At 44.7% G+C, this 11,894-nt stretch overlaps 1 protein-coding gene across 1 annotated transcript; it reads left to right on the top strand.

Annotated features, from left to right (window-relative positions):
- The first annotated feature begins 252 nt into the window (after positions 1-252).
- ttf2 (transcription termination factor, RNA polymerase II) lies at positions 253-11,613 on the top strand. Its single transcript, XM_056580472.1, has 23 exons — positions 253-344; positions 569-674; positions 1,065-1,151; positions 1,297-1,366; positions 1,675-2,571; positions 2,959-3,079; positions 3,507-3,686; positions 4,048-4,205; positions 4,468-4,549; positions 4,905-5,024; positions 5,369-5,519; positions 5,910-6,015; positions 6,410-6,594; positions 6,842-6,995; positions 7,587-7,678; positions 7,760-7,845; positions 8,147-8,289; positions 8,375-8,557; positions 8,967-9,025; positions 9,830-9,983; positions 10,195-10,277; positions 10,369-10,443; positions 10,728-11,613. Exons 1-23 carry the CDS (start codon positions 317-319, stop codon positions 10,870-10,872), a joined length of 3,465 nt encoding a protein of 1,154 aa, XP_056436447.1. The 5' UTR covers positions 253-316; the 3' UTR covers positions 10,873-11,613.
- Positions 11,614-11,894: the final 281 nt, after the last annotated feature.

Consider the following 11,894-nt stretch of genomic DNA (forward strand, 5'->3'; position numbering starts at 1 on the left):
GAATAGTAAAATGTCATTTCCATGTATGTTTCAAAATAAAGGTACTCACACAAAATACAATTTCTGCTACTTTTTTTTCTCATTTGGGGATGGTCTATCACGATTAGATTTTAGTTTTTTTGTATGTTAAATGTTGTTGTTTGTTGTTTGCTTGCGTAGAGTTGTAACGTTTTGTCATTGTTGCCAAGTTCACAAAGATGGAAACAATACTTTGATAGGAATCTTCCGGTAGTAATTCCAAGCCGATGATTGGGCAAAACGAAAATTACAAATTTCATAGGCTAGCATTCGTCGAAAGCAACGTTACTGGTTAGGTATGGAGAAGGTTTATTGCAAGGCCCATGGTAAGGAATGATATTAGTATTACATAAATCAAGCTCATAAGAAAACAGTACGAAGTCGTCAATGCACAGATGTACTGTCTTGTGAATGTAGCTGCATGACTTTCAGTTTCTAACGAGATCTATCAAATGTCATGTTCGATCCCTATCATAATCATATAATGTTTGTTTGTTTTTTGTTTTTAAAGTTGTTTCTTATTAAGATGTGTTTCCTTTTGCATTAACAGATAGGGAGTGTATGTTGAAAACTGGCGTGAAGGAGGGACCGAATAAGGGCAAAAGTTTTTATGTCTGCATTGACAAACAGGGATGTGATTTCACCCAAGTGGCAAGGTAACGGAAATGATCATATTCATGCATTGTTTTAAGTTTTTTTTTTTGTTTTCTGACTTACTTTGGGTAAATCAATTCAAAATAATGATTTGCCCAAGTCTGTGTGATATGAATTAAGTTTCGATTATTTTACCCTTTGCTTTCAAAGTTTCCCCTACCCCTTTACCCTTCCAAGTTCATTAAATGTAAACAATCTGTCAAATGTGTCGTGCAGAAACTCCTGCTATTCCTTAAAGAAGCCTAAGTGTATGCATATCCTGACCTCATAAACTAGTGAATTCCTACCAGAAAAGGAATTCAATATGAATGACTGTGAGTCTTGTCAAGATAGGATATAGTGTACTTCATTAATATTTCATCCCAACCGTGACTGGTCCTCTTCCATTCCAGCATTCCAGCATCTCACTGCCTCCACCACCCAGACTCCATGGTCGAGCTCCAGGCCATTTCCCACAACCCAAAGCAAGCCATCCACAGGTGTGTGTGTGTGTGTGTGTGTGTGTGTGTGTGTGTGTGTGTGTGTGTGTGTGTGTGTGTGTGTGTGTGTGTGTGTGTGTGTGTGTGTGTGTGTGTGTGTGTGTGTGTGTTGATAGTGTAGTGACTGTATTGTGGCTTGTTGCAGGTTGTACTACCGCTGTGTGTCAGGGAAGAAGGAGGGTCTGAAATGGTGTGGAAATGTTCCTTGGACTGAAGTAAGACACACACACCCTTCACATAGAGTAGGAAGTCTGTGTAGGTCCTCCTCGGTGTAATAGAGTATGAATTGTGTGGAAAGTGTGAACAAAATGTACACTAGAATGAAATCACACGTGGGAGTGTCTATCCAGATGAATGATGGATGGATCTTCTTAACAAAGGATTGATCTATGGGTAGATTTTGAAATGGAAAATAAATGTCACATCGGCAGGAAAAGCAAGGGCCCTTTTAGGGCACAAATTCAGGTTTGGATAAGTATTAAGTGTGTGAGCTCCTAACAGGGCATCTATGTTATCTCGGCAGGGGGAGAGAGATCGGCGCAGTCCCCTTGTTAGCCGTCAGCTGCAGCCCTCCGTCTTGCCGCCGGTTCGAAACCCGTTCAAGGCATCAGGAAAAAGCGGGCAGGAGTCCGAATGGAGGAGGATCCAGAGCGGAGCGGCGGATGGAATGCGAGGACGGCGTGAGGAGCAGGACGAAGGGGGGAGAACGGGCCGAGGAGGGAGTAGCAGTGACGAAGAGGATGGAGGAGAGAATGTGGAGTCCTACCGGGGTAAAGCTCTCCCTGCTGGGATGAAGATCAAGAAGAGAGGTTCCGATGAGAAGGGGTGCAGCGCCGACGGCGAGAAAACAAGAACCACGACAACCGAGGTCGAGCCGAAGGACAAGAGAGGCGACGGAGAAGGAAAGAAAGAGAGAATACGTTCTGGTTCGACGTACAATGTTGAAACGCCATCACCAAACTCCCAGAATCCTCTTGGAGACCTTCCCCAACCACCACTTGGTCTCATCAGTGCTGCTGGGTCAAAGGTTAACTCTGTGGATAGCTCCTCGCCACGTCTTACGGACCCGCCTAGGTCAGCCCTCCCCACTACAGGTGAGAAACCAAACCGGTCCCCGGACCCTGCACCTAAAGACCCCCGAGAGGACCCACAACCGGCCAGAAGTGAGACCACCAACCCCTTGACATCCTGTCACTCACCCCGAGGTGAGGAAGAGGAGGCAGAGGATGATGATGACGACGATGACGTCCAGATCGTCTCAGTGAAGCCCGGCAAGCAGACCACCAGCCCGCCGCTGGCCCTCGTTCAGAAGACCCTCAACGCCTTCCCAGGGTTCAAAGCGGCTCCCCAGGTCAAAGGACAACCGGATGACCCAAGGGAGCTGCAGAACCTGCTCCTCAACCAGCTTCAACAGAAGAAGGTATGTGTGATATAACATGACCAGTGAGTTCCCCCTGTGTTCATCTCAGATTGACGGAGCAAGATGTGGCCCAGCCTGCTGCCTGGCCATATGGTGCAGAGATATAGTCATTTAAGACCTTATGTGGTCTAAAGTCCCTCTGGGAAAGCTCTGTCGGTAATGCTGTATTATAAAGTACGGCGGACGGTATTATGCTTGACTCTCTAGTGCTACATGCGGTGCTGAGCCTGAACGTGTGTGTGTGTGTGTGTGTGTGTGTGTGTGTGTGTGTGTGTGTGTGTGTGTGTGTGTGTGTGTGTGTGTGTGTGTGTGTGTGTGTGTGTGTGTGTGTGTGTGTGTGTGTGTGTGTGTGTGTGTGTGTGTGTGTGTGTGGAATGTGCCCACCAGGCCACCCTGTCTGTGGTGAACCTTTCTGCTCTGCCAGATAAGGGCGAAAGACTGAAGTCTCAGGTGAAGGAGCTGGAGGATTCCCTGAATTCCCTGAGTCTGACCGTCGCCTCCCAGCCGGGTAAGCACCATGATGATAATGAATCCCACATTGAAAAATAACTAAAATGAATGACTACTAATGAACACGAATAAAAACCTTATTTGCTAGTTGGGATAACTACTTTACAAGTCAGGACGCCAGTAGTTTACTAGTTAGGACATTAACTTTACTAGTTCAAATCCTATGTTTGCAAGATACAACCTCAGCTTCTCTTTAAAGAATCACCTCTACCAAAGCACTCATGTCACCACACATCAGTGTTGCAAGCTAAAACACCTGCTGGATTTTACCAGCAGGTGGACCACATTAACCAGCTAAAACAAGGCGTCAGCCTGGCACAGCATCTCATGAATTGCTAGAGGCTATCACAGGTCATTTCTGTGATACTTCCACCAGTGATGACATGTACCTGAGATAACTGGTTTGTGTCTATTCCTCATGACAGAGCCCCAGGAAGAGGCTAGTTCTGATGTTAAGCCCAGCAGCGGGGGTCACCACCCTCCCAAGCTGTTTAGTCGTGTGGGGGGAACCATTCTTCTTCCGGGCCCCGGACCCTACCAGCAGCAGGCCACAGGGGGGGGCCTGGAGCTGGGACTGAGTCAGGGATCCGGCCAGATGTTTGGAGGTAGGAACCGGCTCTGTCCTTTTCTCTTTGACTCCTACTAATCATCTTTGGATCCTCCTTCCACCTCCTTAGCCTCCTGTTAGTATCATTTTTTTACAACAGTCATTAATCGCTTTTCTCCAAAGCAAAGATTCTACAACAATAGCACCATTCTGCAAGGTGTTGTAGACTATTCTAGCTAGCCACAAATGAACAAAAGCGCACAATATATAAACGTTCTTCATCGTCTTTATACATTTCTCTCTTTCTTGGTCTCACTGGGGGAGAAATAATGAAATCGAGTTTCTTTGTTCTCTCTTTTCATGCCAGGTTTTATTAATTAACATTTGACAAGGCACTAAACCCACCTTTCGTCCCCCAGCCAACTCCACGGCTCAAGCGTTCTATGGTGGCAGGATGACTGAGACCCGGGGAATCGCAGTGAAGAATGCCACCAACGAGGCCATTGACCACCTCCACCGGTCCCTGGAGACCTGCCCTGGACCTGAACAAGAGGTCCCGGATCCCAGGGGCATCAAGGTCCAGTCCCCTACCTCTTGTTCCTTCTCCTCATACCTCACTACAGCATAGAACACAATCGGCCCTTTGATTGTTTAAACTGTTTTTAAAACAGAAAACTATTTTAAGGTTATCAGTTTTTTTGACACAAGGGATGTCTACACTCTTCTCGTCATCTCTGGTGATCTTATTGGAATTGAGATGTTTTGTAACTTAACAGAATGGATTACACTGTCTCTGAATTTTGATTGGTGACGAGCTCTGCTTGTGATTGGCTGTTCAGGTGCCACTCATGACTCACCAGAGGCAGGCTCTGGCTTGGCTGCTTTGGAGGGAGAACCAGATGCCCTGCGGAGGAATTATGGGTAATCAGCACCATTGTTTACCACTGCCTCAGCCCTCAATGATAATTCATTAATTAACAGAACTTATTTTATTCAAAGTAGAATTCATCCTCAATTGACATGGACTATGGTCTGTTTAATTTTCTAATTCTTATAGTTGAATGGCGCTTATTTTCAAAGAAAATATCCCCATATTTGTTAAAAATACTACAAAATACTCCCTAACCACTGCTAATTCTTTAGTTCAAGACTGGTTTTCTGACTTTGCATTACCTGTACTATTGTGTTTTCCGTAAGTGTTCACGTATGTTGATCGATTAGTCACTGTATGAATACATGTTATGGTATTTTATCCCTGTTGTGTTCCCTTGGCCAGCTGATGACATGGGTCTTGGGAAGACGTTGACCATGATCGCTCTCATTCTGGCCCTCAAGAAGAAACCCAAAGAGGAAGAAAAGGAGGACAAGAAGGTGGAGAACTGGTTCTCAAAGAACGGTAATAAGAAGCCTTTAACTGTATGGCTCCTTCATTTTTCGGGTTTTACCAGAGTGAGGAATTTATCTATCTGAATGTGATGAGAATTGTTCAGTTTCACATTTGAATCATTTAATTTCATACAAAGCTCTTTGGTCCCCCCTAGTGTCCGCTAGCACCTAGTCCGCAGAACTGTCCCTGACCTACTGTTACCACGGAAGGATCTTAAATACTCAGAGAAAAATATTTTGTAGCTCTAACGTTGCTTATGTAGCTATATGCTATATAGCGTGTATATATAGTGTTGTTTCTTTTATCTTTATGTTGATGTACCATTGGTTCAGATGGGGTGCTCTCTCTTCTAGACCCCAGCCTGGTGGTTTCCAAGGCAACGCTGGTCATATGCCCCGCCTCCCTGGTGCACCATTGGAAGAAGGAGATCGAAAGACACGTGAAGACGGATCGACTTAGCGTCTACCTCTACCACGGACCCAACCGGCAGAAGAACGCTGCGCTGTAGGCACAAACAGACATTCACACAAGCACACACGAGCTCACCTCATACACAAATACCTGTGTGTAGTCTACTTTCAATATATAGGTCACATGTTGTGTAACTTTTACATTTAGACTCGCCCTTCATGAGATAACGCCATAATGCTTACTGACTGACTTCACAGATACACTGTGAATACCTGATTATAAGTATTTTATTATAATGCATAGGGCAGTGGTGCTGCGCCACCGTTGGATGCATGTAGGAGAAACACTGCTCAGACATATGTACACTTGTAATGCATACACTCCCTGACTCAGACAAATTCACGTTTCTATGTTTGTATGTATCGGGCTCATATTAACCGATGCTTCTGTGCCTATGTCTGTCCGTCTGTCTTTCTCTCTCAGACTTGCTAGTCATGACGTTGTGGTAACCACCTACAGTCTCGTTTCCAAGGAGATTCCTGTTGCTAAGGACGGACCTGGGCATCCCACCAAGGATTCGGAGTACACGGTGCTGGTGTTTTCTCATCTGGTTTGGGAGAAGGGCTGTAGGGTGGATTAGGCTCAACCAGTGCATCGGATGTAGCTTGAATGCAATGAATTTTCGCATTTGACTCTTACACAATATTATTCTTTTCATGCATGTCTATATGTATAATATCCTGTATTTCATCACCTCTCAATCGACCGTCTAGTAATTAATATGGAGCATTCCCTCTGAGAATCTGTGTTTAATAAGTGACGGTGCCGGATAGCCTAGGGCTGTTTGACTCTCATCACAAAGTTACTGTCCACAGCTGACCTGTAGGCATGCAAGACCCCCCCCCTGGCCCAGAATCGTACTGTCTTCTGCGCTCTTTTTTTTTTTCTTATGTAGTAATATCCCCCCCAACCCCCCCTCCCAGGTGTGTGCGTCGGCGCCCCTCCTCAGCGTGGCATGGGACCGGGTAATCCTAGACGAGGCCCACAACATCAAGAACCCCAAGGTGCAGACCTCCATGGCCGTGTGCCGGCTGAGGGCACGGGCGCGCTGGGCCGTCACGGGCACGCCCATCCAGAACAACCTGCTGGACATGTACTCTCTGCTCAAGTACGCCCTCTCTATACTGCCCTGGTTAACCTATCCAATGTATAATTTTCTTTTATTAATATTGTTTGCCTTCCAGCCTTTTTTAACCTGTGAAACGTAAGCTCTATTGAATATAAATGACTGCTGTAATTATGAAAAATAAATTGTATAAATCAGAATTTTGTGCAAATTAATCATCTAATGTCATACTAAAATGAAATGAGACAAAAAATAAATGATGACTGAACCTCTCCCCCCTCCACCCCAGGTTCCTGCGTTGCGCTCCGTTCGATGAGTTCAAGCTGTGGAAGTTTCAGGTGGACAATGGCTCCAAGCGAGGAGGAGAGAGACTCAACATCCTGACCCAGAGCCTCCTGCTGAGACGCACCAAGCACCAGGCCGACTCCTCTGGAAAACCCCTGGTACAGCCCGCACGCGTTCACAGCTAGGAGGAGCACACCCGTTTACAGCTAGGAGGAGCACACCAGTTTACAGCTAGGAGGAGCACACCCGTTTACAGCTAGGAGGAGCACACCCGTTTACAGCTAGGAGGAGCACACCCGTTTACAGCTAGGAGGAGCACACCCGTTTACAGCTAGGAGGAGCACACCCGTTTACAGCTAGGAGGAGCACACCCGTTTACAGCTAGGGGGAGCACACCTGTTTTCGACTACAACACGGGTACACTTGTTTATAAATTGATTTATTATTAATGGATGCTTCGAGCATTAAAAAGGAGGCGAATGTATGATAATTGCAAAAACTGTCTGGAAGTTTTACCAAAACGACATCATAGTTAACCAAGCCTTTTAGTTATTTGGACAAAAGGACTATGGCTTTCCTACTTTATTTTACCAATGAAGAACTGTGGCATGTGCAGCCCTTTTCCTTTTCCTTTTTTGGTGTAGCTTGAATCGATGGTGTGCCTGGACTTTTGGTGGGTGCTGCTAACTAATGTTGGGTGTACCAGTGCTCCTCAGTAAAGAGTAAAGTCTGACCCCGACTGGTTTCAGGTGTCTCTTCCTTCACGCACCTGCCTGGTGCACCGCCTCAGCCTGTCAAAGGAGGAGCAGTCGGTCTACGATGTGGTCTTCGCCCAGTCTAGGTAAACAAAGCACCTTCTCATTCGGGCAAACATAGCTCCTCCCACCACCTCCTCCCGCTGACGTGTTTCCATGGGACTCAGGTCTACTCTGCAGAACTACCTGCAGAGACATGAGGGGAGAGCCATGGACAAGGCGCACGCCAACGCCCCCAACCCCTTCAACAAAGGTAAGTCAGACCACATTATGAACCACAACTTAGTCGGTTTGTTTGTTCATTTATTTTTGTTATTTAGTTCGATAGGTCAGCTAATTTGTTGGTTCAGTTAATATGTTAAGTCAGTTTGTTAGATCTTGAGGTCAGTTAGTTAGGTTTGATTAGTTAATTTGTTAGATAAAGGAAGTAAGAAAGGTCAGTTGGTAAGTTATGTTGGTTAGTTAGCTAGCTCAGTTGCACGTCTATGCGGGTGTCATACTTTTAAGCATAACACTTTTCATAGCTTAATCTAGATTTGTGTTTGTGAACTCAGTGGCCCAGGAGTTTGGTGAATCGCAGTCGGACCCTAAAGCCCCCATTACCCAGAAGCCCCAGCAGGGATCCAGCACCATCCACATTCTGTCTCTTTTGCTACGCCTCAGACAGTGTTGCAGCCACCTGTCCCTGCTTAAAAAGGTAGATACACAAACACACAAACCATGTCAGTTATGGCTGAATGATATTGATCACTTTTCTGCCTCGGGTCTCCATCGCCCTACAGACTCTGGACGCCACGGAGCTGGAAGGTGACGGGGTGGTTCTTTCCCTGGAAGAACAGCTCAACGCTCTGTCTCTCTCAACGGGGACCCCTTCGTCCTCAGGCCCCGGGTCCGAGGACACAGTGTCCCTCAACGGGAGCCGCTTCCCCTCCTGCCTGTTTGAGGACCCCAGCAAGAGCACCAAGGTGTGTTCTGCTCACCACTCGGCCGATCCAAAGCTTGCAGTGAATTCAGAAAAATCTCATTGAAGGGGCACCTAAGGGGGAAATACAAGCATATTATATAAAGTCAATGTCACTTCAAAAAAAAGGGTGCTCAAATACAGTTGATCATAATCTGATATCTGCTCTGTTTCCTCTAATTACTGTTTAAAGTATGGAGTATTGTGATCACCACCAGTCTATAATTAGTCTATGTATTGCATCAGTCTGGGGACAGTCATTTCAATGTTGATTTTCTTGGGTTACTTCAAAGTTCTGCCAATGGAGGCTACATCAGCACGTATAATAAACTAGCTACTTGATTCTGGCTGCTTGATTCTTTAAGCAAGAGCAGGACAACAATGTAACGTGATGGAGCTGTCTTTGTGTCTAGATCTCTGCCCTTGTCTCTGAGCTGAAGGCCATCAGGAAGAGTGACCCAGATCAGAAAAGGTACGAGACTCCCGCCATCCATCGTAACACGCCAGAACGGAGACTAAGCAATACTCTTGACCAAAAACAAGAAGCACCGTCTTCTGTAAACTATATTCTCAAATCAAGCCAGCGCTCATTTCGACCGAGTTCGCATTTGAATTTGAGTTGGCCAATCTAACTGAAGCAGGTGAGATATATTTGCTCCGTAGTTGAAGTGTGGATACAATTCACCATTCCAGCTTCTCAAAAGTAAAGGTGTTTGAGTGTTTTCACTCGTCGGAAAATGTAATAAAAAATAATTAATCTTGATTACCGTATTTTAGAGCTCCATTTGGATTCTGATATTATTATTTTTTTCACTATGCTCCAGTACAAAATGCAATTGTAATGTTAGGCACCGGGACGAAAGATAAACAAACTAGTGACTGAAATATCTTTACTTTGAAGAAAAGGTTGATGGTATGCTGATTCTAGCCTGAATAACGGCACGTGGAAAACACCTTATTTCCCTAAAACTCCAAGAATATTTATTTTAAGACTAATTTTTTTAATAACATAAATAAAGGAAAGCTTTGCATGAGATTCCCCCCAAAATATCCAATCTGGGATTAAGAGTTTCTTAATTGATCAATGTAATTATTATAGGAATGGCCATTGATCCTTCAAGATTTGTTGCGTGAATGCAAGAGTAATTGTGTGTGTGTGTGTGTGTGTGTGTGTGTGTGTGTGTGTGTGTGTGTGTGTGTGTGTGTGTGTGTGTGTGTGTGTGTGTGTGTGTGTGTGTGTGTGTGTGTGTGTGTGTGTGTGTGTGTGTGCGCACAGTGTAATTGTGTCACAGTGGACAAGCATGCTCAAAATTGTGGCAGTGCACCTGAAGACTCTGGGCCTGAAGTACGCCGTCATCGACGGCACCGTCCCTCCTAAGAACCGCATGGACCTGGTGGAGGACTTCAACACCAACCCCATAGGTCCCCAGGTAACACTCAACGGCACTATAACAGCCAGAACCCCTAATCACCAATCTACCTCTCAATTGTTAATCTCAGATTCAGCAGGTTTTTCTACTTAATTTTCTGGTTTGTGTCCATGTTAAACACTATGTAATGTGCGTGTGTGTGTACTTGTTTGTGTCCATGTTAATCACTATGTAATGTGTGTGTGTGTGTGTATACTTGTTTGTGTCCAAGGTGATGCTGGTGTCTCTATGTGCTGGGGGCGTCGGCCTCAATCTGATTGGGGGAAACCACCTCTTCCTCATCGACATGCACTGGTGAGTCACGCCCACAGCAAACAAAAAACACATATTGGTCTTTATCCAATGTGGAAATGCTTTAACCTTTGACCAATGGGATCGCTTTCAGGAACCCGGCATTGGAGGACCAAGCCTGCGACAGAATCTACAGGGTTGGACAGCGCAGGGACGTCACCATCCACAGGTAAAGACACTTGCCTGTTCTGCTGTGTGCTGTAGAAATATGCCACGTGTCTAGGTTACATGCCGTTTAATAAATACACTACCAGGGCTACATGCAATTGAATAAATATCAATATCAAGACTACATGACGCATTATAAATGCACTGTTTCAGCGATGCGTGATGGTTTACAAAAATGCACTGTATCAAGGCTACATGTTGAAAAGTACACTGTATAAATGTATACTTTAAAGTTGGCTACATTCAATTTGTAATGTTCAGTGCGTGTGCTTGGGTGTGTCCAAGGTTTGTGTGCGAGGGAACGGTGGAGGACAAAATCGCCACACTACAGGAGAAGAAGAAGGAGCTGGCCCAGAAGGTTCTCTCGGGCACAGGAAGCACCTTCACCAAGCTCTCCCTGGCTGACCTCCGAGTAATCTTCGGAGTGTGAGCACGGCCCCGCACTATGAACAACTTCTCCACAGCTCACTTACTCACTCCCTCACTTTTTGACTTTATCATTCAGCTTGATGGAAAAAATGTTTCATATGGGTAAACTGTTCGTTATAATCATGTTTTGTTTTGTCCGTTTTTATATTCTTGAATGTTCAACGACTGGCACTATTGTTTTATTTGATTGAAGTGGATGCTTTGACTATTGCTGATGTGTTAATAAATCATATTAATTGAAGAGGAGGAAATGTAATTAGGTGAGTGCTGAATGCAGCGCTTAACTATTGTTTGTCTTTCTTTCTTTCTCATTCTCTACAAAATCTGGGACCCTACTCCTTCCACCATTTTTAATTACTTTTAAGATGTTCATATTAGCTTGGAATCGAGGAAGAGGATGTCCTATCAAGAGGATGTCCTATCCCTTGTGACTGTTTTACCCAAGTACGAAGGTTAACATTACGATTGATTCAGAGGAAGGCAGGCCGGTCATCCATAGAAAAGGGGTTATCATTTTGATGACATCACTCACTCCAGTGGTGAGGTGACTGAACCAAGCACAAAGATGGCACTGAGGAAAAGCAGGGTGGCAAGACAATACACAGAATGGAAAACAAAGCCTATACGACAAAAAGGTAACAACATATGAATTTTTCCATCACAATGGTGAAAACGTCCGCCCATTCTTTGACACTTCAACTACCTCAGACTTCTTCACTTGGTCAATTTTTGACCGTTAACCAATCGTTCAAACATTTAACAAATCAACATACTTTGATCTTCAAATATGTGCAAACAGATTCTCAATATCATTCATACAATTTTTCTGAATCAATAGTTGAAATTCACACCTTCTTCGTTTATTTTCAGTTGGTTACTAAAACATATTTTCAACCTCACTTTGCACTACAGCACTCACTGCATTTTCTGCAGGAAATGCATTATAGTGTGCCTTACTATCTATACTTGTGAGATAAAATGTACTTTATTAGACCGTTATATTATGTATCTATTAATTTAGGG

The sequence above is a fragment of the Gadus chalcogrammus genome, chromosome 20 (genome assembly GCF_026213295.1).
Source record: "Gadus chalcogrammus isolate NIFS_2021 chromosome 20, NIFS_Gcha_1.0, whole genome shotgun sequence".
NCBI lineage: Eukaryota > Metazoa > Chordata > Actinopteri > Gadiformes > Gadidae > Gadus > Gadus chalcogrammus.